At 45.3% G+C, this 25,393-nt stretch overlaps 1 protein-coding gene across 1 annotated transcript in view; it reads right to left on the bottom strand.

Moving 5' to 3' along the window:
* DNAAF8 (dynein axonemal assembly factor 8) overlaps positions 1–25,393 on the bottom strand; it is a 91,307-nt gene that overhangs the window by 15,400 nt on the left and 50,514 nt on the right. The window contains exons 16-25 of the mRNA XM_050317825.1: positions 22,464–22,570; positions 19,280–19,434; positions 17,869–18,013; positions 14,921–15,049; positions 13,196–13,390; positions 11,633–11,959; positions 9,891–9,953; positions 8,532–8,585; positions 6,357–6,526; positions 1,125–1,320 (exon numbers count right to left, since the gene is read on the bottom strand). Of these exons, the coding sequence (XP_050173782.1) occupies positions 1,125–1,320; positions 6,357–6,526; positions 8,532–8,585; positions 9,891–9,953; positions 11,633–11,959; positions 13,196–13,390; positions 14,921–15,049; positions 17,869–18,013; positions 19,280–19,434; positions 22,464–22,570 (1,541 nt within the window). The remainder of the gene's footprint in view (positions 1–1,124; positions 1,321–6,356; positions 6,527–8,531; positions 8,586–9,890; positions 9,954–11,632; positions 11,960–13,195; positions 13,391–14,920; positions 15,050–17,868; positions 18,014–19,279; positions 19,435–22,463; positions 22,571–25,393) is intronic.

Below are 25,393 nucleotides of genomic sequence, written 5' to 3'. Positions count from 1 at the left end.
TGTGCAGGTGGATCCTATGGGATCGTGGTGAGAGAGCTCTCTTGGCTCAGTCTTGGTCCTCAAGATTCCAATCTGATAAAAGGTGGTTCTGGATCCAGGGGTTGGTTCTCTTCCCCAAGCTGTAACATGGTAGTACTTCGTTATCTACCAGTTTTCAACAGACCATTTGATATGGATGAAAAGAGGGAGAGATTTCACAGCACAGAATACAACAGAAAGAGCCAAATAATCCAAGGAAAGCTCTGGGACTTGAGGGCATTCAGTGCCTACCAGCTCACCTGGGTTTAAAGAAATTATTGCTTTATTATTTTTATATTTGTTTAACTACATACAGCACAATCAGGTCCACACCGAGACAAAACACTATTTGTGGGCAGTGATTTAACCCTTACAATTTTTGGCATAACATCCTTCCCTCCTTGTGGCAATACCTCCAGCAGCAATACCCTTTGCTCTCTCCAGGGATAATTCCCATTTTCTCATCACAAACACACACACACACACATTGCAACACCCCAGTCCTTCCCTGCTGGCAGATGAGCTGTGATGGTTCAGCACTCTGAGGGTGCTGACTGTGTGCTCTGCATGTGCCAGCTGGAAAGAGCCTCTCCCGATGGAAAACAGCTGAGTTTACCTGCTTTCCTCACTCAGAGACATTCTTAATCACCTCTCTATTGGTCCCTAACGTTTTGAGATGTTACAGAAACTCGGTGTCTTTAATTCCTCTGTGAAATCTGATTGGAGTGGGCCAATGGAGACATCAGCAGGACACACACAAGCAGAGAAGACAGATGGGTTCTTGGGGGTAATTACAAAACAGCCAAGCCAAAAGTACAAAATGACCAAGCAGGGAAGAGATCAAAGGAAATCTGTTATGATGGAACACAGATCTAGGGCTGTTCTGGGAAGAAACCTTTCTGAAATATAACCTCTAGGAGAATATTTTATGGCTTGAGACACACTCAGCTCAGCCACCAAGAAAACAGTGAAAGCTTTCTAGGGAATAACGGTCTTCACTGCCTGCCAAGGCTGGATCTGTAGTGACAATGCAGGAGGGAACAGTGCATTATATATTTTCCATTTGCATATCTGAGTCTTTGGCCTTTCCTTTCACAAAAACCTACCATAAAATCCATTGTGGACTGTGCTGGTGCCATACTGAGCCCTCCAGAGGCAGGGATCGAGTGCTTGGGCTACTTTAGGATCCTCTGGCCCCAGGAGATCCAGCAGCTTCTTCACAGCATTTGGCCTCTGCAGACACAGCACGAGAGCAGTGCCTGAGGTGAGGTAGGTACAGTGAGCTCCTAAAGCAGCAGGATCCTGGGAAGAAAGAACAGAGATGGAACAGTTAGAAGGAACAGTGTTGGAAAGCACTGGGTATATCCCAGCTTTCCTTTGGCTAGGAAAAGCTGGAAGTAAGCAGATCTGCCACTAGTCCTTGCTTCCTGCCCTCTTTAAGACAGGTGCTGGTGGTCTCTGAAGGCAGAGGTTCAAAATACACACCACAGACACCAAGCAGTACTTGTGATATCCAGCAGGGTCTGATTCCTTTGGCATGGAGGAACTCCCATGGATCAGGTGGGAGCACAAACACGGGCAGTATCACCAGGGTCATCAGAATTGCTCTGGGATAACAAGCCACATTTAATTCTTCAGCCAATATAAAACGATGGATTACAAATAGCAGACCCTTTCTTTTTGTATTCATGGAAAACAAGACCCTCCCCCCCACACACACAGACATACCCTGCTGCCAGAGCTGAGCTTCTCCTGGAAGAGGGCAGAATTCCAGCCACTAGGACCAGAACCACAGAGATTGAAAGTAGGAGGGTCAGAAGAGGGGCTGCAAAAAACCCTTTGCCCTCCTGGCTTTGCCACTGATTTTGCTGTGATTTTCTAGTGCTTTTTTCTTGCATCCCAAATTTCTTTACTGTTGCTTTTTTTCCAAGCATGGTCAGTTCAGGCTGTGACCACTCCTGAGCAGAGCTGTTCCCCTTGTAGCTGTGCTGGTCACAACACCCTGAAATCTTATTTTGCCTAAGGGTAAGTGGAAATGCCAACTAGAAACCACTGTGCTGGTGAGAGGAATCTGCTTTGAGTGCTGGAGAGTGACATAATAATGGAAAGGCAGCAAGTGCCTGGGGCAGGATACCATGGGCAGCAGAGAGCTCATGGCCTTGCTGATGGCTTTAATCAAGGAAAACCTTGGAAAACCAGCGTTGTTGCAGGTGTCTGGGCTGAACACAAGACCAGGGTGCCCAAAGCAGCTGCAGCCTCCCTCCTCCTGCCTCTTCATCTGAGTAAAGTGGCAGGAGCACCCAGCTCTGCTTCCCTGCACCCCACAGTGTGAGTGCCAGCCTTGGATGTTCTCCACACATTACAAACCAGGGCATTTCCAGCTCCCTGCCTGAACCAACTCATGGTTATTTACTTTTTTCCTAATTTCGGAGGAAATAAAAACAGGAGGGGAATTTGACTCAGCTGCATCACGTCATTCACAGAGGGTTTAATTCCTCTATTTTTTAATCTTCTAAAAGCACCAGAGGATAGCAATTCTCTAGATAAAACATTTCTAAAAGCAAATCCTACCATTTCATTTAAAAATATGGAGATAAAACACTTCAAGGCCTCTTTTGCTCCTCCATCACGTGAAACCATTCACTGACTTTGACCCAAATCTTCTCACACTGCATCTCTGAGAACTGGGTTATAAATTGAAAACCACGAGCTCAAGCCTGATATTCTCCCCTCTGTTTGCAAAGGCAAAATGATCCATGAGAAAGCCCTCCTGTTCTTAAATTGCTGAGTTATGGAAGGGATTGTATGTGGTGGTGGGCAATCCTCCTGCTCCGTGGGCAAAGGGTCGCATCTCCAGTGACGAGAGCTCTGTTCGGATGAGGATGAAGAATTTCAGCGTGGCAGAGTGCACTGCAAAACTGTGACATTCATTCAGCTCTGCACAACACAAAATAATCCCCTCATGCTTGAAAATTCTGTTAGTTAAAAAGAAATGTGTATAATTCACTTTTCTATGGGTTTTCTCTTTGGGGGATGAAAAGCAGTGATGATTTTCATGAAAGCTTTCACAAAGACTGATGTAACGTATCAACGTTCATCCGTGTCAGAAACAACTGCAAAGAAAACATTCCGTTTCTGTTAGACCAGAATAAATGAAATTATGTTGCTCCAGAGCTTCTTAACAGTGATTTTAGATCTACATAACAGAACTCTCCTCTCTGTTTCCTGTCTTGCAGTTCTTCCCCAGCAAATCCAAGCACTTGGAGTTAAAGATGATGTTGTTTGTAATCGTTAGGGAGTCAAGGCAACCTTTCCTTCTGCTACAGCTCCTCACATCCACTCCACGTGCCACCAGCCCAGTGCTGCCTTTATTCTCATTCTTTTTTTTTCCATCCTCCTTCATTTCCATGATGCTTCTCCAAGCTGTGTCCTCGTGGATCCCCACGAGCAGCTGTGGAGAGGTTGCACATGTGCAGCTGCCTCGAATTCAGTGAGTAATTCTGTTGAGAGGAAGTTCCAGCTGTGCACTGGCTCAGGAGGATAACGGGATTAACAAGCAGCAAAATTATCCTTCTGCCTTTACTGCTGGAATCACAAGATAGGGTTGGAGAGAATCACTGAGTACTGAGTCCAGTGACCTGCTGCTGCAGGCAATCAGATCAGGTAATCCCCCAAAGCAGGATCAAGTCCCATTGTAAAAATCAGGTTAAAAATGCCAATCTCCACAGGGCTGGATCTGCTGGGTAAGCACTGAAAGGAGATCCAGCCTCCAAGGGCAGAATTCCCCCTGGGATCAGGCGCTTCTCACAGCCTGCACACCATCAGGTCGTGCCAAAAACTGGGAAGACAATGTCAGCTCTATTTACCTGACCTTTATTTTTTTATAAGCATTATTAAACTTCAGATAAAACACATTGTTGTGGCTCCTGTGACTCGATAACCTCGGCAGAGAAGCGAGCAATCCATAATTTATCACATGCCAAAGGCCGTGCGCCGCTCCGGAGCTCAGTGTTAGTATTTAACTTGAAAAAGCAATCACGTAGCTGAGATCAGGCTGCTGAGGATGTTTGTCAAGTGCATGTAAATAATACATTAGAAAGAAAGAGGAGATGCGAGGTAGTCTGGCTTCAGTGAATAAACCCCAGATTTGCTCACAGAAACCCTGTACACACAAGAAACCGGCACATCCCTGAGCACTGGGGGGGTCTCCAGAGGTGGGTGTTGGATGAGGCTCCAGGTGGGGCAGTAAAAGCCGTGGAGAAAATTTCTAGAAGGGGCAGAAACACCAGCTCCACCTTCTTCAACAGGACATCTCATCATCATTGTTCTCGTCCATCCACAGAAGGATCTCCCAGGGGTGTCAGAGGACGGTGCCAGGCTCTGCTTGGTGGTGCCCAGAGACAAGACGAGAGCAATGGCCATAAATAAAAAACAAGCAGTTCCACCTCAACATAAGGAAGAACTTCTTTCCATGGCAGAGCTCTGGAACAGCTGCCAGGGAGGGTGTGGAGTCTCCCTCTCTGGAGACATTCCAAACCTTCCCATGTCACCTGCTCCAGACGACCCTGCTGAGCAGGAGGGCTGGACTATCTCCAGATATCCCTTCCAACCTCAGCTATCCTGGGATTCCGTGACATGCTAAATTCAGCAATTTCCACCCACATTAAGAGCCTCCTTTTAAAACCAGCATTGTGTCCCGTTGCATCCTGTTGTGCTGTGAACTGAGGAACAGATCCACGCTGCCATTGCTCCCATCCAAATGTTGGATAGGAAATTCAGCTGGAAAACCAGCCCTGCTCCCAGGGCTGCCATTGTGCTACTTACCAGCTGGATTTTCCAAATAACCCAGTCCCTGGAGCCTGCTGAGGCTTTCTGAAAATCTCCCTACTTATCCTGGGAGCTCAGCCTTTCCCAGCCCTCACCAGAGAAAGACTTTCCGACGTGTTCTGAGAAGGAGAAGGAACCCCTGGACAGCAGAAAGCATTTCCTACTGTCTGTTCCCCCTGCCAAAGGCACTCTATTTCTCTGCTTTCTATTTCAAAACCTGCTCTTTTTTCCATGTTCAAAACCCCAAAGGTCTGTAATTTTTACACTCATTAGTTACTAGCTCTTCAAGTGCTCAACAGCTGCTCTGGTGTGTTGGAGAACTCCAAACCCAAGATATTTCTCATGAAACAACCTCTCCTCACATTTACCCCACAAGTATCTGCATAATTTCCTAAGGATATTTGGATTTTTTTAAGATGTTTTCTGTTTCAGATGATCAAAAAAGCATTTTGTATTTAGCATTTTGTATTTGTTTCTGTATTAAAAACATATAGGGAAGCACATCCCCATCCACTCTAACAGCAACCAGTATAAATATTTAAAAATCAAATGCTTGTGCTCACTGTTATCACACAGAAGGTATTAACTGTTCCATAGCACTGCCCTGGCATGTTCTTGTTTTCTTCTGGAAGCCTCTATCCAGAATTTCTTGGACACAGTGCTATAAACTTTCTCAGCTTAATCCAAAAGCAGTATCAATTACAAAGGTTTGTTTTCTCTAAAGTTAATTGTTTACATGTCTTCATGAAAACAATCAAATAACAGGTTTGGGGTTTTTTTCCCCAAGGAAATAATAAAAAAATAATAATCTAACTCTTCTCAAATGGCCAGTGTTCAGTTCCCAGGCTTTCATTATATCTGTACACTCAGTATATGTCAGGTTGAGGACAAAAATAATTTCTAATACTATAAAGAGCAGAAACATATCTATTTTTAGGTAATGAACACCTATAATGCCCCCAAAACTTAAGAAGCCTTTTTATTGTCTTTTAGACCGTAGCAATGACAATTTTCTCTCTTTGCAGGTCATTTTTACAGAGCTGTGTCTCCAATGTAACCTGAGGTAACAGCACTCCAGAGATCCATATTCCCTGCCAATGCACATGGAATAAAACCAGGCACACGTGAAGGTGTCTGCCCTACCCTACCTGGAACGACCCCGGGGAGGGATAAGACACCTGTTTGGCAGGTAAAGAGTCAGCCCTGTAAATCAGCAGCTGAACAGATTCCTGGGGGGTCTGTATTCCCCACATCCTCCAAAGTTTTCAGCTGGGAGAGAAACCAGGTCTGCTTCTTTGTGGCACGTGATAAAAGAAAGCCTGGGCACGTCAGCTCTCTTTGTGCTGATGAGGCACAGATCGGATTGTTCTGCACAGCTCAATCCCAACAACCCCTCCGAAATCCCGGGTGGGAATTGCTGGCTTTTCCAGGAATGGATTACTCACCAGTTGACAGATTTCCCCACTCTGAAGCTCAGCAGGGCCACAGATCTAACCAGGATCTGAACCAACCTGTGTCACTTCAGAAGGAAGGAGCCCCAGAGCAATGGCTGGATCCAGGTCTATGTGTTTCATTCCGACCAGGGTGAATTTTTCCAGGTCTAGATTTCTGAGGATCCTGGCAAGATTCTGGCTCCAGACGCCGGGTTTGATGAGCAGCACCGTGCAGAGAACTTGGGCTCCTGGAACAAAAGCACTCCCGTGAAACTCACGGCAGGATTCCTTTGCCAGCCTGGACAGACAGCTGGAGATGAGGTTTATGGAAAAGCTGGCATGAAGTTCATAAAAATCTGAACAAAACATGTCCATAAAACCCCCCTGTGCATCAAGGGTTATTTATTTATTTATTCTTTTGTTTCTTTTTTAGTTTAAAAATACATCTAAAACAGTTAAGGCTTGGAGATTCCTCACCCAGTCCCCCCCCAGGAAATCTGCTCCAAGTGCAAACAGTTTATGTGGCAGGTCTGTAGGATAAGACTCAAACCTTGCTATTATACATGAATGTTTTAAGAGGGATAAAATATTCCCTTTTACATTTTTCATGTGAACTGTAGCGATTATGTGATGTAATCCTTAAGGCAGCTATTAAATTCTTATCCCTGTGTTCTGTGTCTCTGGTAGAGCTCTGTTTCAGAGAGGCACTAACGAGCCTGACAGGTCCCTATTAATGTCATAAACCCATTAGAAATAGAATTGTGTTTACCAAAATTGACATTTCAGCAAAAACTTTTTGCTTTTGGCAAAGCTCTCCCAGCAGAGCTGCAGCACTGTGAGAAGCAGAAAACAAACCAGACCGAGGTAACGTCGCTGTCTGATGATAGAAAATGGATGTAAAGGCAGAAAATACATAAATTCCATTTTTAATGACAGCATTTTCAAGCTTTTAGTTTTGCTGAAGTACTTACAACCAGGAGTATGGTTAATATTTTATCTTAATAACATCTCTTGAAGATTTATTGGCAACTGTTGTGTCACAACCAGTTTGGGAGGCCCCAGGAACTGCTGGGGCTTCACCATGCCAATCACCACGAAGGAGGTGACAGGTGCTAAAACTGATCCAAGATTATCTGTGTACAAAATATGTCATTTTACGTTTCCTGTACACCCCACTGCTCATTACACAGATGTCAATGCAACAAAGCACCAACAGGGCTACCTGTAATTAACTGTTGTTATTTTCAGGTGGCAAGAAACAAGATTCATGGCAGGGAAACACAGGATTAAGAACAAAAAGCAAGATTCCTGCCTTCCCACTTGAGATGGAAACCTAACCCTTGCCATGCAGGGAGCCCTCCTAGTAGAGATGTGCTATTTTCTTCACACCCTTCTTGAATAGAAAGGTTTAAATGCCATAGCAACAGCCTGCAAGTGCAGGAAGCTGCTCGAATCTACCGAGCTGCTCAGATCCACCTCAGCTATCTCGACGTTCTGTCAGTGCTCATTGGCCTCCAGATGTTTTACTCACCATCTGCTACGTTTTTTTTGGGCAAATATTCTCATTCTTCTGCTTATGTGACTCACTACCTGCTGCATATTTATGGGCTCGAGGTGCCTCAGGAGGGATTTGTCTCACTTTGTCACTTTGCCAGCTTGGTTTGGTCAAAGGCAAGTGTTGAAAAGGGGTGGGACACCTTGTCACTGAGGGTTGGCTTCCTCTCCTCAGTGATTCTCAGTGACAAGAGTTAGACAAAACCCCACTAACAACTGCAACAACTTCTGCTGGTCAGGAATTACCAGAGGTACCTGTTTGGCAACCCTAAAACCTGCCTGGTTTCTATCTCCAGTTCTGGCTGTTCAGTGGCCATCCCAGTCTTTATTACATTTTTCTACTTTTTAATATTAATAATAATATTTATTAGATCCATTCCTCAGAGCCAGTGATTTTTCCCCTCCCCAAAAAAATTATTACATAGGTTTTCATTTCATATCAAAAATACTGTTTATCTTATATGCTATTTATATACAATACTTTAGACAGGTGTGTGACTTCAAATAAGTGTAAACTCGAGAGGAGCAGATACCAGAATTCCTGGCATGCTTAGGAAAGGGAGGTTATCACTGCCTGTACTCCAGCCTCAGGAAAGTGTTGGTATAATCCTGTTGCTTGTTTTGGGCTGGTACATCTGGATGAGTTAGTTCCAACCAAGTCCTTATCCAAGGCCATTTTTCCATCTGCTCTTCCCTCACCTGTGTGCAGGAAGGTAAACAGGGATTCTGCACGGCACCTCCAGCCCTCACCCACTGAAAAAGAGCAGCAGAGAGATTGGAGTGAGTGGTATGTGTGTTCCTGGAGAGTATCTGGAGGATGTTGCCATCATTTCTATACAGTGCAGCCAAAAGTGTTCTAGTGGGACATGCATGGCTTGATTTCAGTGTCCCATCTCCACCCTTCTTCCCTAAGCCCAAGAGCACATGCTGAATAAGACTGCAACTACAAGTCATGTGGGTTCTTGGGTACCTCTTCTGTGATTTCAGGGAGTGGCTGACAATGGTTTTAAGCCACCTTTGTGCTGCCAGTATTCCACAGTCGAGTTAGAAACCTCGCTTCCAGTGTAAATCCCAGAAGCTCAGGTGTTCTCTTTGGTGTCCTCTCCTGTGCTCTTGGAAGCCAAGAAGTGCTGTGGATTCTGAGTACTGAGCCCAGCTCTGCTGATAAAACCTCCCTGACACTCCCCAAACAGCCAGGAATGACTGCTCCAGTGGTTCCTCAGGAGAGCAGAGCTGGGTGAAAGGATCTGCTGAGTCACAACTTAGGACAAAAGCCTAGAGAAAAATGTTTCCTTCAGTCTAATGTGAAACCTGCAGGGACCTGGAGAGGTGAGGAAAATGAAGGCACTTCAAGTTCATGTGAAGTGAGAAATCATCTAGATCTAGGGCACAATGAGGAGAATCCTGCATCAGATTAATGAAAGACTTCCTTTGCCAGTGGCTGGCAAGTTTAACCAGTGAGACAACAGAAAACTACAATCTGTTCATCAAAACAAAATTACCATTTTTGGGTATTTATTACTGTCCAAAATCCAGCTATTTCTATTTCCCAGGACAACGTATCTGGAAGGTATCTAGCCAAAGTGTTTTTCTTCTAATGAGACCTCTTTCTCTTTCCACATGTTTATTGTTTATTTTGCTGGAATACTACAAGCACAAATAGGTGGAATCAGCTCCCAGGTCCTTGCCTCATAACTTTTTAGCTCACATCCTCACAATAAAATGCAACTCATCTTTTTTGAGATCCACATCTGAAAAGGGCTGCTGAAAAGCAGGTATGAATTACTCTTCCAGCCTAATTTCCACAGCAACCCTGGACAGATCCCTCTCAGAACTGCAGAGGAGGAAGGTGATCTAGCACCTTCTCCCAGTACCAAGTGGACCCATCTATCCCTAATTTCCTGGGATTAGGATGTCTAACCAAAGGTTTACCAATCCCCTTTTAATGGCTCTGACAGAGGACAGTTATAGTTTCCTTCAATCTATTTAAGAGTATAAGATAACTTGTTTATATCCAAGAGGCAGCTTTTGGTTGGAGGTACATATTTCTGGTCTTACCTTCAGCCCTGGACCTGCTGCCAGGTGGTGGCAGGTATTTCATAGCAGGGCGGTGTTCTTCATCTGGGAAAGGAAGGAGATGTATTTTTATGGATTGATGGATGGGAAACCTTCACTGTCTGGGGGTAAGGGGTGACAAAGGTGAGTTCATTTAGCAGGGGAAATGGCAGACCTGTTACAGAAATATTAAAGAGCTGTTCTCTAGCACAAAGGCCTCTCCATTCCTCCCACAACAATAAAAACAAGAGGAAAAATGTAATGATCCTATAAAAGAGATAGTGCAGGGTGCTGAAGTCATGCCTGAGCCGTGCTCCTTTGTTCCTGACAATGGCTTTGGTGGGAAAGGCTGGCACTGCCATTACAACCTCCCTCAATAAACTGAGCTCACAGCTCTGCTTCCCTCTTATTTTGCCTTTTCATCTCAAGATGACTTTAATCAAGGGCTGCAATGCATGAATTCTTGCATACACTAATTTGGTCTGTCTGATGCCTCCATTTCTGAAGGCTTCCTCTTCTTGCTCATCAATCTCACACAGAACTCCCACGTAGTTCACTGCCAAATCTAACTTTCTGTGAGACTAAGCTGGGGATCTTTTCCCAGACAAATCACATTTTCTTCTTTCTGTTCACTAAAGCCAATTTGTTACTCCACACTACACAGGCACAGAGTGTTTGACACTGAGTGTCTAAGTTTGTGTTGACAACAAAGGACCTTTCTTCCCCAAGGAAAGATAAAGGAAGAGCTGTGAATTCAAAGCACGAATGGACTTCTGGAACTGCGTCACTGCTCCTCAGTTGACATGTGGTGTTACCACAATCTTGATTTCTCTCTGCTTCTGACTAATCACAGAATCACAGAATGCTTTGGGTTGGAAAGGACCTTAAAGCCCATCTCGTTCCAACGCCCTGCCATGGGCAGGGACACCTTCAGAAGTTGACAGGCTCAGAGCTGTTTGTCTCTGGGTGTGAGGAGTCAGGCAGCCCAAAAATGGAGATGACATGGCAAAATATTTCACATGAAAAGAGTGGGAGCTTGTAGTCTGCTGCTCCAGAACATCCAGTGCCAATAACCCCACAGTCTGCACAGTGATTTGGTTTTAAGAGGCATGACTGTACCACTCCTGGTACAGGAGCAAGTCTACTGTGCTGAAAGATGGATGGTGGCACATATCACTGAAGCCTGAGAAGCTTTTGACAACAAAGATCTCCATTCCTCTGTTCATTCTCTTCCAGGATTAAAAAAAACCTCAAGAAATCTGCTTCCTTCAGCTTCTGCAGATTGGTGACACCTTCATCTCCCTGAGTACAGGGTAAGGTCGAGGCATCAAGCCCCAACAAGTGTGGCACCACAGCCAGGTGTCTGCTTTAGGTGGAAGAGATCTTGGCCCTGTTCTTCAGTTTCTCTTCTACAGAAATGTAAAATGCAGGGTGTTATTTACTGGTCCTGCCAACTGCTCTGATATCTATTCAGTACTTATGGAGCACCTCGAGATCTTTGGAAAGGGCACCAGGCCAAGCAGAGCCACATTAATTTCATCAGCCAGCTGGCAGATGCCCTCAGCTGGCTGCTGATGATTTCATAGCCTTCATCATAACTCAGCCAAGCACAGAATTTAGCCCCCAATTGTTAAGTTTTTCTGTGCCTGAGAAAACCCACAGCGCTGGATTCCTTTGTCCAAGTACAATCAATTCCCAACCACCTTATCCCTGAGGATAACATAACGAGTGACAACACGTCTTACCAGCTACAAAATCAGCCTCTGTGAAGAAGAGGACGACTTGTCTGAATGTCACCTCTGGAGTCAAGGCCATTACTGCCTGTGGGAGACTTCCACCTGTGGTGAGCTTCTCCCTGCACTGTGTAAATCCCTGCACTACACCTGCAAGAGCGTCGAAGGCGTCGATGCCCCAGAACACGCACACGAGGACGGGGTTGGACATCAGCATGTCCAGGCTCCTTTGCCAGTGAGTATCTCCAGCCTCAAAAGGGGTTATTTCTCTGGCCTGACGTCGAGTCAGGTGGGGCAACCACTTCAGGCCCAGCAGCTCCAATCCTGAATCAGGCTCTTCTGCAAGTCAAGAGAAGAGTGCTCAGCATCAGACAGCAGCAAGTGTTTCACAGGAGCTGTGTTTGCTTTTGGAGACAAATGTTCTGACTTCACACTGATTCTTTTCACTAGACAAGTTCCAAAGCTGCTTCACCACCACCCATCCAGACTGGACTGTAATGCAGATATAGGAACATGTTGGGAAAACCCACAAGATCCAAATGCTAGGAAATAACATTACCCTGAAAAGAAAAAATGGGCTATCTGGGAAATCACCAGGGAGCCACAGGGAGCAAGTGCCATGATTTAGATTAGAGAGCACAGCCAGTGGAGAAGAGTAGAAAGGGAATCACTGTGAATACACTGACAACAATGTGGCTTGGCACAGCATAATCTATAATTATAGATCCTTTAGCACCCCTCATAACATTCCACAAGCAACGTTCATTATAGTAATAAACTACAACAGAATGCTGACTTGTCTCTAGTTTAAATGTTGTTGTGTTTGTAAAGTAGTCTTACTGCAGTGTAGCAAAATATTTAGGGACTCAGTTCATGAGTGCTGGAAGTTTCTGTCAGTTGGGATCTCATGTACAGAACTTACTCAGTAGTATTTCAAGCAGTATTGCAACATAGTTTTAGGAGAGTAGGATGCACACAGTATAAGACAGGGCCAGACTTCTGCCCTTTGTGCATACACTTCCTGTATTATTACACTTCAGTGCAACCTACATCATGAAATTACATAAAATCATCATCCTGCCTAGGGCTTGACAGCCCTCTTCATGCATGTGTGAGCATTTAACACGGGGATGGCATCGCTTTTCCTCCTGTGCAGGAAGAATCGAAGCGTGAAGCAGTGAAGTGTCTTGGTTCTGCTCACAAAGGATGTCAGAGGACAGAACAGAGGCTGTGACTTCCAAATTCCTGTTGCTGTGCCCCAGTTACAGTTGCCTGATCTCCCAGTGCTTAGGGAGAGATATAATGCTCTGAATTACATAAAAGCTTAGTAATTCTAAGCAAAATTTTAAATTAATTTGACCCTCTCTGAAGAAAATTATGGCCACCTGAGCTGTTTGTGGTATGAAATGTGGCCTGTTATGACAAATTCTTCATCTCTTTAGGCAGGTGAACAAAGAAACCTGTTCTTCTTCCAGTCACCCCATTTTCCATGATGTTCCTGCTATGATAAAAACAGTTGGCCAGGATAAACTTTCCTGACCAAGTTCTCCAGCCCTCCCCAAGAGCTGGGATCACCTGCACTCCGAGATGGATTGGTATGCCCAGGAAACAGGATCTGGTGAAGGAGCTCTCCAGCACTTTTCATGGTCTCCATTCCAACCACCGTCAGCACCACGACCTGCTCCATCCCAGGATCAGCAGCGTATGTTCGGTGGCAGAAGAAATCCAGGGGAATGTTGTGGGGCTCTGGAACTGAGCTGAGGTTTCCTCCTGTCCAGGGAGATCATCAAAACCAAAACTGTTACCCCACAGCAACAAATCTCAGGTCTTTTTCACTGTGAAGGAACTGATTCCCAACAAAGCAATGGCCAGTGTTTCACTGCCTCCTCAGCTGCAGCTCAGCATGGCCAGGAAAAGGGTCCTGCATGGGGAGTGTTATCCCAGCAATCTCCCACTAATTAGTCCCACTCCTTCCCTGGAATTACATTATATTACATACATATATTAACGTGTAATTTCGATATCCTTATTCCCACCCGTAAGCAGAGTTGATAGATCTACACCAAAGTGATTTAAGGCATCAGTTTTGGATTGATAACTGATGACTGACTTCACATGAAACCAAAACCTCATTTAGGTTTCAAAGAGATTACAGGGCACACAACTGAGAGCTAATTTGGGGGCTGCTGCAACACCATGCTTGTATCCATGATCCTGTTGGGAATAGTCTAGTCTGTGTTTGATTCCATACTGTTTCACTACATAATCATTAAAAAATTGTATGGATAAACATTTATTTACTTAGTTAGTCCTGCACCTTAACATTTCATGATGCTAGAGAATGGTGAATAATGTGCATTTGATGATTATTTTGCCTTATGGTTTAGCACAAATTCAGTTTTGGAAAGTAACATACTTCAACTAAAAGTCCTGACATCCAAAAATTCAAATAATTTAATTAAATAAAACTATATTAACCTGCTTAACATGCAAGAAACCTGTAGTTAGTGAAATAAACACCTGGTTACCAGAACCTTCATGTGTACAGAACTAGTAGGTTTAAGACTCTCCCACCCATGTGAGTCCCAGGTTTAAAGCAGAAAACCCATTTCCTTGCTGTTTCAAATCCTATCAATTTCTCGGCTTTCAGTGAATGAGTTACTAAAGTGAATTCAACTGTATAAACTGAAATTAAGAATACCTGAATACAATGAAATTGAAAAGTGCCTTTTCTGTACCTACAGAAGAACCAGAGCTGCCAGCATTTATCACTTCAGCACATTCCAGTTTTACACACAACCACTGATTTATCTGATTTTAATATTTTGACTTCTCTTGAAACTATGGCAATAAATATCTATTGATTGGATATTAATCTTTTAATTAAATATATTAATTAAGGTTTAATTGTATGTTATCATGCCACATTGAAATAATTTCTTTTTCCATGTCTTTTTAATTAACTCGAAAAGAATTTTCATTTTGCTTTTCTATTGATTCTTCCATTCATTACCTAGCAGCAGAATGCAGCTAGTGAGCATTGCCATGATTGATGGACAGCAGAACAGTAAGTGAGCTATCACAGACATAAAGCATATTCCTGCTGGTTTTATGCAGGAAAATCCCTTAATAAGGTTGTAACACCTTACGTGGCTGCAACCTGGTCTAGTAGAAGGTGCCCTTGCCCATGGCAGGGGGTGGAACAGGGTGGTCTCCAAGGTCCCTTCCAACCCAAGCCATTCTCTGAGTCTCTGATCCAAGAAAAGTCAGGACAGTGCATTTCCCCCAGCTCTGACCTACCCAGGGTCTGCAGCGAGGTCTCTCCGTACGGAAGCACGTGGAAGCAGACAGAGGCATCCAGGCCAGCACTGGCAGGGGGGCTGCTCTGCCCACTGCCAAGGCCTGGCTTTGCCAGCTCATCCATCAGCCCTGTGCAGGGAACAGCAGCAAACATGAGGGATACAGAGCTCTGACACGACAACACTCTGCTATCCAGATGTTTGATTCACATGAACACAGTTCCATTACAGAGATGTTAATGGGAGTCACGCTGAGCTTACCCGAGACATGAAATGCAACTTAACCATCTCCTCTCCCCCAAATCATATTAATCATTCAAGTGGGGCAAGTAGCTGTTGAAAATTGAGGCAGGGCCACAGCTTTGTCTGGAGACACCTCTGCTTTGGGAGCAGCACCCCAGTTGTTTCTATCCCCTTCTAACTCCTGCTGTGAACGTGCAACAAATGCACGGATGCTGCCACAGCAACTGAATTAGAATAAATATCTTAAATAAGTTGGTGTCCACTAGGAAGAGTCACAAATGTGAGCCCAATGCTCACGTGGAAGCTCTCAAGGTGTCTTACAACCAAGGCATGAGGCCAATGTTCTGCATCCCACATGGCCCCACGTGAACCCCACGGAGGTTTCAGACCTGAACAGAGACGTCGTGTTCTGCTCGTGTAACTCCCAGCCTGGAAAATGTCTGATTCCACACCACTTTCACAGACACCGAGTGCTTAAACCCAGTAATCTCTCAGCTTCATTGCAGCTCCAAAGAGCTGGGCTGCACACAGGCAGTGCATTAAGGGGCTGGCATGTGCTACACTTCCACAACAATTAGTTCAGCCTTCTGTAATAATATTTCAGGCCACAGTTTTAAAGGCTTGTTATTTTTCAAATTACTTTGTACACATTTGATCGCTTTCTACCGGGCAAGGCTGTCAAAAATTCACTCTGGTGGAACGTGAGAAATGCATTATTGGTGCTAGAGGTTGATGGCAAAGCTCAGGTGTCAGATGTACCACTGACAATCACCTCTCTGCTTCTCAAAATTCAGCAGGCACGAGGAACCAAAAATGTGCCATCACTGTCACAGCATTACCTGCTGTTTGTTCAAACTCAGGGCATGGCAAAAAATAAAGCTTGGACATAAATATATAGTGTTTGATCCTCAAGACAGAGATCCTTACCCAAACCCACCTATTTACCTGCTCTATTTCAGGACTAATTGTTGAGCTTTTCCTTGCTTTGAAAATTAAACAGTGTTCTAAAAGGGGTAACTGCATTTCAGGGGTACTGATTATAAATGCAAAACTCCTCAGTGAGGTGTTTATCCTACTCAAATCTCAGTGCTATTCTTCACTTTCCAGAGGCCAAACCAAAGCCTGTGTGGTAAGTGTTAGCTTCCCCTCTCCAGGGCTATGGGACATGGACTAAGGTAACTTTCTGGGTCAGTTCTGAAGCACAGGAATGATGCAAAGAACACAGAACACGTGGAAAGAGGCATTTGCAAAATCTGTCTCGAAACAAAGGAAAAAAACCCTGAGTTCTGTACAATGAGGAAAAACATTTTACGTCTCCAGACTATGCTTTGTTCCAGTCTCACCTATATATTTCCAGTGGAAATTTCCCTGTGCAAAACATGAACACTGTAAACGTCCCCTGTGGCACTGAGAAAAGGAGCAGAAACTGCACTTTTTAATAAGCAACTTTCTTTGGGTGCAGAGGCAGCAGGTGACACGGGGTTCTAATTAGTCTGCCATGATTAATCCTTTGTGTCTGCACATGTTTTCAGAACAGTCTGTGATAGTCTCAGGAGAAAAAGCCCAGGACTTTTTGAATTGTCATTTTTTTTTTTTCCCCAAACCTTTAAAATGGACAGGTTAAAGGAAGTGTCTGGGCTGTGGGTGAATGTCCTCATCATGGGCTATTTGTGGTGGTGTTACTGGAGGGGTCAGTCACAGGGACCCCCTTCTTGGGAAGAGCTGGGCAGGGCAGGATTTCTGTTCCCTCTGATCACTCTGATCTTCCCCACTTGAGACCAATGTCAGCTCATCCTTAAGAAAACCAAATCATGTTTTTCCTGAACCAGAGCCTCAGCACAGTTTCATTCAAGTAAGAAGATTTGGGGCAGCAAAACTTGTCTGGTTTTGGCAGTCCCTAAATACAAAGTGAGTAACTTTCCAGGTCCTTGGAAGTCACAAGTACACAAGACTTGGAGCTGGTGTTGGTGGGATCAGATGCTGCCCTCAGGCTCAGTGGCACATCTGCATTTTGGCTATCCTACCTTCAATCAACACGAATATCTGTAGAGGAGGTTATTGAGGTCATATAATCATAGAAAGTCCTGAGCTGGAAGGGACCCACAAGAATCATCAAAGTCCAACTCCTGGCACTGCACAGGACAATCCCAAGAATCCCACACCACGTGCCATGTGTGTGAGATGATGAAGTCAGGCCCAGTATGGAGGTGTGCAGAGACAAGGCTCACAAATTCAAGCAGGGGAGGCTCCAGCTTGACACAAAGAAAAAACAGTTCCCATAAGGATGGTCCAGCATTGGAACAAAGCCCCAGAGAGGCAGGGGAGCCTTGCAGATTTTCAAGACCTGACTGGAAAACCCCCTGAGCATCCTGATTGGAATTCTCTGCTGATGCTGTGCTGAGCAGGAAGTTGGATGAGACCTTCTGAGGTCCTTTCCAAAAGGAACTACTCAGTGATTCTAAGTTCAAGAGGACTCCAGCGCTAAAGATCAAACCCCTGGCAAAGATCAGCCTGCTCTGCTGAATGTGTAGTAGTGACTGATTCACTCCTTGGGCTGGGGGAGCGTACAGAAAACCGGCAGGCCCTGATATTTTCCATAACTATTCCCTGCACTGCAACAGCTGTGGTCAGACTGATAACGTTGAGCTCCCACACAGTGAAGTGCAAACCTCCTTCCCCCAGGTTGTTGAGCAGGGAAGGCATTACCTTTCACCAGGGCAGGAATGTGATGACTTGCATTCTCCTTCCTCAGCAGCAAAACCAGGCAGTGCCTCCGTGGTCCAGCTGGGAGTTCTCCCCTTGCAGGTCTATCAGGGGAGCTTGAACTCTTTCCAGGGCAAAAGACAGCAATCTGAAATAATGAGGGCAAGTTAGACTGCTAAATCCAGGTGGAATTACTGTGGTGCTTGAGCCAATAGGTAAATTATGATGGCATAACAAGATACAGCTCAACACTGAGGAATGGGAATTTTCAATATCTAAGTGTTCATGCATTACCTCTCCCTGAGACAGAGAAACTTAATTTAAACCTCAGGGAAGAGGCTTTACATAAAAACATTCTGCCCTGCAACTGGGCTGGGCCAAAACAAAAACAGCGGTAATGGAGCTGAAATGTGGTACCACTTCAAGTCACTCGTACAAAAAGGATCTTGAGTCCCAAATGAAGGGATGATTTTCAGAAATTTTAGCTCCAAACAGGAGCAATAGGTGCTGCTGTTTACTTCTTAATGGCCACTCAGGATCATTGCTCCAAACATCTGGTTATTTGGTCTGTAGTATTCCATAAATAGGTTATATTCATTCTGAAAAATATCATGGCCAGGGGCATTATTATTCCTTAGGCTTAAGCAGAAAAGAGGGGATTTGTACAGTTTAATTTGCAAAATGATGTGTTTCCTGACTGACACAGCAAGCAACACTCAGCATGATAATTTGAAGTCAGGGATCTGCTCCTTTGTGGGGGAAACTGCCACGAGATTCCTGTGTGATTTATAATGTACAAAGTGCAGCACTGGACTACTTGCATATGTTAAGTTTGACTGCAATCTTGCATTTATGATTACTGCTGTTTCCTTAGGCTGACTTGTCAAAATGCCAACTGCATTTTAAGTCAAATCTATCACCATGTTAGAAAGAGGTTCAAAGAAAAAAAAAAAAGATAGTTTTGATAACAGGAAAGCTCCTTTTGCAACCCATTTAGAGTGCATTGAACTAGGGGACTGTGAAGTACAGCACCAAACATCAGTCTGTTAGTAAAGACTGTGCTCCTGAACACACCTTTGCAGATCAGAGAGTGTTATTTTGGTCCATGGGGCTACTTGCTTTTCTGAGATCAATGGTAAAATTCAAATTAATTTTAGGAGGAGGAGGCCCAATGATGAATTTACACTCCTGTTCCTAGTGAGAGGCCAAGGACTGGTGGGATTTTCCTACTAGAGAAAAGCCAGCACAGAAAGCAACCCGAGTGCCACTCCCAGGAATGGGGAGAACACAAGTGCTGGCTGGCTGGAAAAGAGGGAATGGGTGTCCTTATAGCACTTACTAGAGGAGTGTTGGCATGATTAGCTGCAGACCAAGGGGTAAGAGGGTATACAGCTCGCTGTGCTTTGTCCAGTACCTGCCTTGTTGTCATGCTCAGCACGAGGCCGTGCTCAGGTGAGAGCTGCGTCTGTCTGAGCCCCTGCAGAACAAACCCCCGGCGAGCGCAGACAGAAATCACATTTCCATAGGCACGAGGAGGTATCACAGGCGACACCATCAAAATGATGTCCCCTAGATCAAAAAGAGGGTAAGGAAAGCAGCGTGTTATTGTCACAGAAGCTGTGGTGTCAATAATGCAAGGCAGCTCTCACAGTGGGTGCTTCCAGCTGGAAGCACATCCCAAATGGTGACATTGTGTTTTATTGTGTTTTACAGTTTATTTGCTGTATCCAGCTCAGAATGACTGCAATCGAGGGCCACCCTAGGATGGAAAAGTTTCTGGCATCATCAGTAATTTCTTTATGAATCATACACTGCAGATAGCCTGTCTCCTCAGGTTTGGGAGGAACGTGGCTCAGCTCACGTGCAGGCAAGTGTGGCACCCCTGTGACAGGGAGCTGTCACTGTACAGCTTCCCAACAGCACTAGGGTCCCTCAAGGACTGGGGGCCTGATAAGCCTGATCACATGATGAGTAACCAAAGTCAACAAGAACAGCTTGTTCTTGAACAATTTCTCCAGTACAAAGTGCACGGAGCAGCCCCGGCCGTTCCTCTCTGCTGTTACTGGTGGTCCCAGCCTGTAGCTGCAATCCCGCTCAGCACCACCTTCTGCTTCCTCCTGTTCCTCCTTTATTCCTGTCTCTAACCTCCATCCCAGAACCTGCCTTGTGGTACAGTCTCCTGAAGCTCTGGACCAGCCTGAGATCATGATTGCACCTCACTCTTTGGTTGGAACCATCTGGGGCCTCAGAGGTTCCTTGGTCATTGTGATTGTGGTACCAGCCTGCTCTGTCCTACCTGATCCTCATCCACTGGCTCTGGCTGCTTGAGCTCTCCTTGTACCCCTCACCCCAGCAGATAAGGTTACACTGGGTTAGAACCTTGGGTTTTAGACTCCTGTTTTGTGAATTGAATCCCAAGCTCGCTGCCAACACATGCTGTGAGCAAGACCAGGAAAAAGAGACTACAAGACCTCCCAAGCAGTCTAAGCCCCATCTTAGGCACCACAAGACAAGCTCAAGACTTTTCCCTGAAGTTTCTGATCTACCTGAGGTCCTTGCTTTGTTCTAATCTTATTTTGGTTGTTTTTCCCATCACCTTCATCATCACACCTTCCCAGTTCTAACACAGCTTTTTATCCCTCACAGTGTACACTCAGATCTCCATAACCTGCCAAGAGTGACCTGTGAGGACAAAGCCCCAGTGCCACCTCTGCATGGGTTTCCTCTACACTGCCCTATTAATTTCTCTTAGCTCTAATTAAATGATATGAGATTGGAAGATTTCAGTCTCTATGTCCTAATTACTCTTGTTTTGGGGGGTAGGACAGTGACTATTTCTTTTTATTCTAGATTTTGTGGTATGAATAACCATCCTCCCAAGAATCTGACCAAGGCTCAGCCTGGTAGTTCAAAGCAACAGCACCAAAACAAGAGAAACCTTGTGTTTGGCACTAAGGACAGGACAGGCAGGGTGTTTCTTTGCCTAAAATTTCTAGTTGGCTTTAACACTGACTTAAAGCAAGACATTCATTATATGGGAACTGTCAAAATACAGGGTTGTGGGTGGTAAAATTTTGGGGTTTTTCTAGTTGACAATACTTCTAAAAAACATTTCTTGCATATTAAAAAACCCAAATCAACCAAAATACCAGCTAGGGTGACTAAAACTTGGGATTATTGAGAAGGGGCAGATCTACCTGGTGGGAGATGCAGTACATCTGCTCTGCATGGGTAAATATTCTTGTCTGCAAGAGAAGCTGCTGGAACCCTGAGGGAAGGAGTTAGTGAATGTTTCCTTTCCTTTAAACCCCACAGAGTGTCTGCTCCCAGGCCAGATTTTCAGCTTCCCTTCCGACAGCCATGATCCAGCTATCTTAGGAATGAAGCTCAACAGTGACTTCCTGAGCCCAAATATACACGGAACGTGGTGTGGTATAACTCAGCAGCCCACAGCAACTGTGAATCATTAATGGCCATAAAAGGAAGGGGAGGCAGAAAATGTGACTCATTCCATCAGTAGCCACCAGCTGCCAACAATCCCAATCCCAAATAACAGAGCCAATGGCTGGCTGCCAAGCTACCTGAATTAACATGTGCTGTTACACCAAAGAGCATTTCAAAACTGAGACTTGTTTTTTTGCTTTCTCCCTTCTCCATTTTCCTCCTGTCACCCTCTGTCACTTTCTGTTCCTTTCATCTTTTTGCCTTATGCTCTCCTCCTTTTCTCATGGATTTTTTAACTTTGGCAGTGTAATTTCTCATGCTTTCTTCCTATGTCACTTCAATCCTTCTTCCCTTCTGCCACCTTCTCCCTGACAGCTGCTGACCTTCTGCTCCCCTCAGGTTCCATTCCTGTGAAACTATCAGCTGTGGGAGCAGAAAGCAGCCACCAGTGCTCTAAACATTGCCCAAAAAGCCCTTGCACCCCAGATCTGCTGTGCCAGGCCCCACTGCAGAGGTGTGGCAGCACACTGGCCTTTACAGCAGGTACCCAACACCAAAGGGATCCTCCTTAGCCAGCTGAGGCCTTGGCAGGTGTCCCTTGCACACAGCCTGCTGCTGGTTAGGGACCATTTCAGAAGCCAAAGGAAACTCCTACAAAGGGAGCAGGGGTATTTGAGTGGAACCAGCTTCATGCAGTGCTCCCCTTTCTGACTGTGTGGTCAATCCTGCCCTGAATGAACCCTTCACCACTGAATTCCCCTGATGATTATATTCAGCTCTTCACCAGAAGAGGAAGATGATCTCTGATCAGATAAACAAGCAATTTAAGGATTCTGTTAGGCCCCTCTGTGCAGAGATTTCCTGTGCATTGTTTTTTTTGTTTCTTTTTTCCTCCCCCTTCATTGCCATCTGAGCAGCCTAGAGGACTCCAGCAGCTGCCTCCATGAGGAGGCTGATGTGTAACAATTCTCTGCCATTTCATCACAGGAAAAATGTTCCACTAGAAATTCATTCCTGGCTCTAGAACTGGCCAGGTCACAGCCCTGAGCAATCCAAGGAAGCAGAATTTCCTGAGACAGGTGGGCTGGGCTGGAGTAAAGTGATATTATCAGTGAAGAAGAACCATAAAACCTCCAGATGGATCTAACACTGACCTTTGGTAGTTGAGACAAGCATGGCTGGATGTCGAGGCAGCATCATGCTCTGGAGATCAATCTTTTCTTCATCTGCTTCTGTCCCAGTTGATGAAAGACCCTGACAGCTACAGAAGAATGATAAATATTAAAAGCTGTTACACCAGATTCTGACTCAAATCTACTTTCTGCAGCAAATCTAGTGCCACAGAAGCTTCTCTGGTAAAACTATTTTACTGAAAAAGCCATTTCAGTCCCATGTCCCTGACATGAGCTGCACTGAGGTCTCTCTGGCTGAACATCTTTTTCTATTACTCCCCCTGAGCCTCTCTGCGTTCAATTAAAAGCAGCTAATGCAAAGTAGCCAGCTTGGCAAAGAAATCTGGGAATCAAGAAACATGTCAGGCTGCACTAGCAGAGCTCTTCCCACCCACAGACACATCAGAGTTGCTATTCACAGTGGGTTCTTTAGCCTGAGTTTAAGCAGTTGGGAAGGTTCATGTTAGGCAACAAGCACGATCGAGCCTAGCAGAGATGTGCCAGTGGAACCTCGGCAACTTTCCTGCATATCCACAAGGCCCAGATCAGGGCAGGGCAAACAGAAGGTGTGGTTTGGAAGCCAGGGACTGTCTGGGAACAGTTTGGTTGGGACTGTGAGCACAGGCTGCTCAGGCAAAGCTGCCTCAGCCCTTCCGAGCTGGCTGGAATTGTCTCCTGCTCACTGGAACACCTCCTGCTCGCTCACTGCCAGGAGCCCACAGCATCTGCAAGAATCATCTGCAAAGGGCCATCTGAGCTGCCGTTTGTATTCTTGTCTCCCAGTGGACCAAATTACCAATGTTAGGAGAAAGACAAGTGTATTATTTAGGATGTAGTGCTGCTCCAGACTAAGCTATACCACAGGAGCAGAAGTCATCATCTTTGTGAGAGGAAAAATAAACAAACAAACCAAATAAAAATAAAATAATAAACTAAATAATAATATATACTATATAAGTGATATAATAATAATGTATATTTATATATTTCTAGCAAATTTATAAGATAATCTTTAAACGTAAATTATAAATTTATAAAGAGAAACTATGTATTTATTTTTACACATAAATGTATATACAATGCTCTAATATGAATTATTATTAATAAATTTATATAACAGTATAACATAATAATAAATAAATATGTACATATGTAAAATAATAAATAGAATTAAATTTTAAAGTTTTGCCACACTGAGAGCGTGGCAAAAAAATTCTGAGAGTGGCTGTTGATGGCCACGCAGGGCTAAACTCTGACACACAATCCCTCCCCAGCATCAGGTTAGTTCCACATAGCTGAGCTTTGCCACTCTGCAGAAAGCACTGCCAGCACTGCAGCTGATCTCCCCCTCAGCCTGCTGCCACAGCCACTGTGTCACACTGCCCCCAGGAGCAGCCAGGATCCCAAAAACCTGTCCAGAACCTGCAGCTGCAGGGCCTCATCTGAGCTTTCTGCAGCAGTTTCACCACAGCATCATTTGTTCAGCAATACTAAAAGGAGATGCCCCTAAACCAAAAACCCCAGGGCAGAGGATGCATCCCATGTGCTCACACAGACCTGGGACACAGAGGTGACACCAGGGAGAGGAGAGCTGCAGCTTGATATTATGGAATCATAGAATCACTAAGGTTGCAAAAGATCTCCAAGATCACCAAGTCCAAACTTTGACTGAACCCCACCATGCCCACTAATCTGTATTATGAAGTGCCACATCTACTCTCTTTTTGAACACTTCTGGGGCAGTGACTCCACCACCGCCCTGGGCAGCTGTGCCAGGGTTCCACCACCCTTTCAGTGAAGAAATTTTCCCCAATATTCAACCTGAACCTCCCCTGGCACGATTTGAGGCTGTTTCCTCTCCTCCTGTCCCTTGTTCCCTGGGAGCAGAACCTGATCCCCTCCCGGCTCCCCCTCCTGTCAGGGAGTTGCAGAGCCAGAAGGTCCCCCCTGAGCCTCCTTTTCTCCAGGCTGAGCCCCCCCAGCTGCTCCTCACAGGACTTGTGTCCCAAACCCTTTCCCACCTCCGCTGCCCAAACAGGCACAGCAGAGCCCTGTGTTCACACACAGGATTAAATGTGCTCCCTGGGCCCTCAAGAGCCTCTGTCCAGGAAGCTGCAAGATTGTCAGGAAGGGAGGAGATTGTTTTGTGCCATAGAAAGTACTCATCTCCATCAAGGAAAAGCTGCAGAGAGATTTGGGAAAAGGACTGTTGAGAAGGAGTGCAAGGGAGTCCAGGTGCAGATGGTGTGCAAGCTCTGCTGAGTGTCACTTCACAGAGCTGCTCAAGCTTTTCTCCCTGCCCTCCCCTTTCCCTCACCCCCCTCTGCTCTGCTGGGTGAGGCCAAAGGCAGGTATTTTGTCAGTGTTAAAAACTTCCAGATTAAAAACCACTCAGTAAAAGCCATTTCTGTCCTGGAGAGCCAAAGTGAGCCTTTGGGAGCTGCAGGCCCCTCCCTGCAGCACTGCACAGCAGCACAGGGATGATCAGGGCTGCATGATGGAATAATGGATGCTTAAAAGCCATTCCCAGACCCATCCAAGCGTGACATTCCAGACTCCTGAACCTCACCTGTGCCCAGCACTCTTTGGAACCCTACACTTATGCCATCACTTCCTAAATTGCATTCCTCGTGCTGACAGCTAAAGGTTTATAAGCCACCCTTCATTTCCACACACATCTGGCATCATCCTCCAAAGAACCTTTTCCCCCTGAAGCCCCTTATCAGTTGATATGGAGGGACAGAGGGCAAAGCTGGAGCAGGTTTCCTGGGAAAGGGCCACTCCTCCTTCAGCACCAGGTCTCCAAATCTTGCTGCAAGTGCCTGAATTACTGGCCTTGCTACCAGGGAACAGGGGATGGAAAGTGTCACAAGTGTCCCACACCTGACACATCTAGGACCTGTGGGGACAGC

The sequence above is a fragment of the Myiozetetes cayanensis genome, unplaced genomic scaffold, assembly GCF_022539395.1.
Source record: "Myiozetetes cayanensis isolate MyiCay16 unplaced genomic scaffold, myiCay2020 scf20-37, whole genome shotgun sequence".
In the NCBI taxonomy this organism is placed as follows: domain Eukaryota; kingdom Metazoa; phylum Chordata; class Aves; order Passeriformes; family Tyrannidae; genus Myiozetetes; species Myiozetetes cayanensis.
Note: the sequence above shows the minus strand (reverse complement) of the source record. Positions and strands in the feature narration are given on the sequence as shown.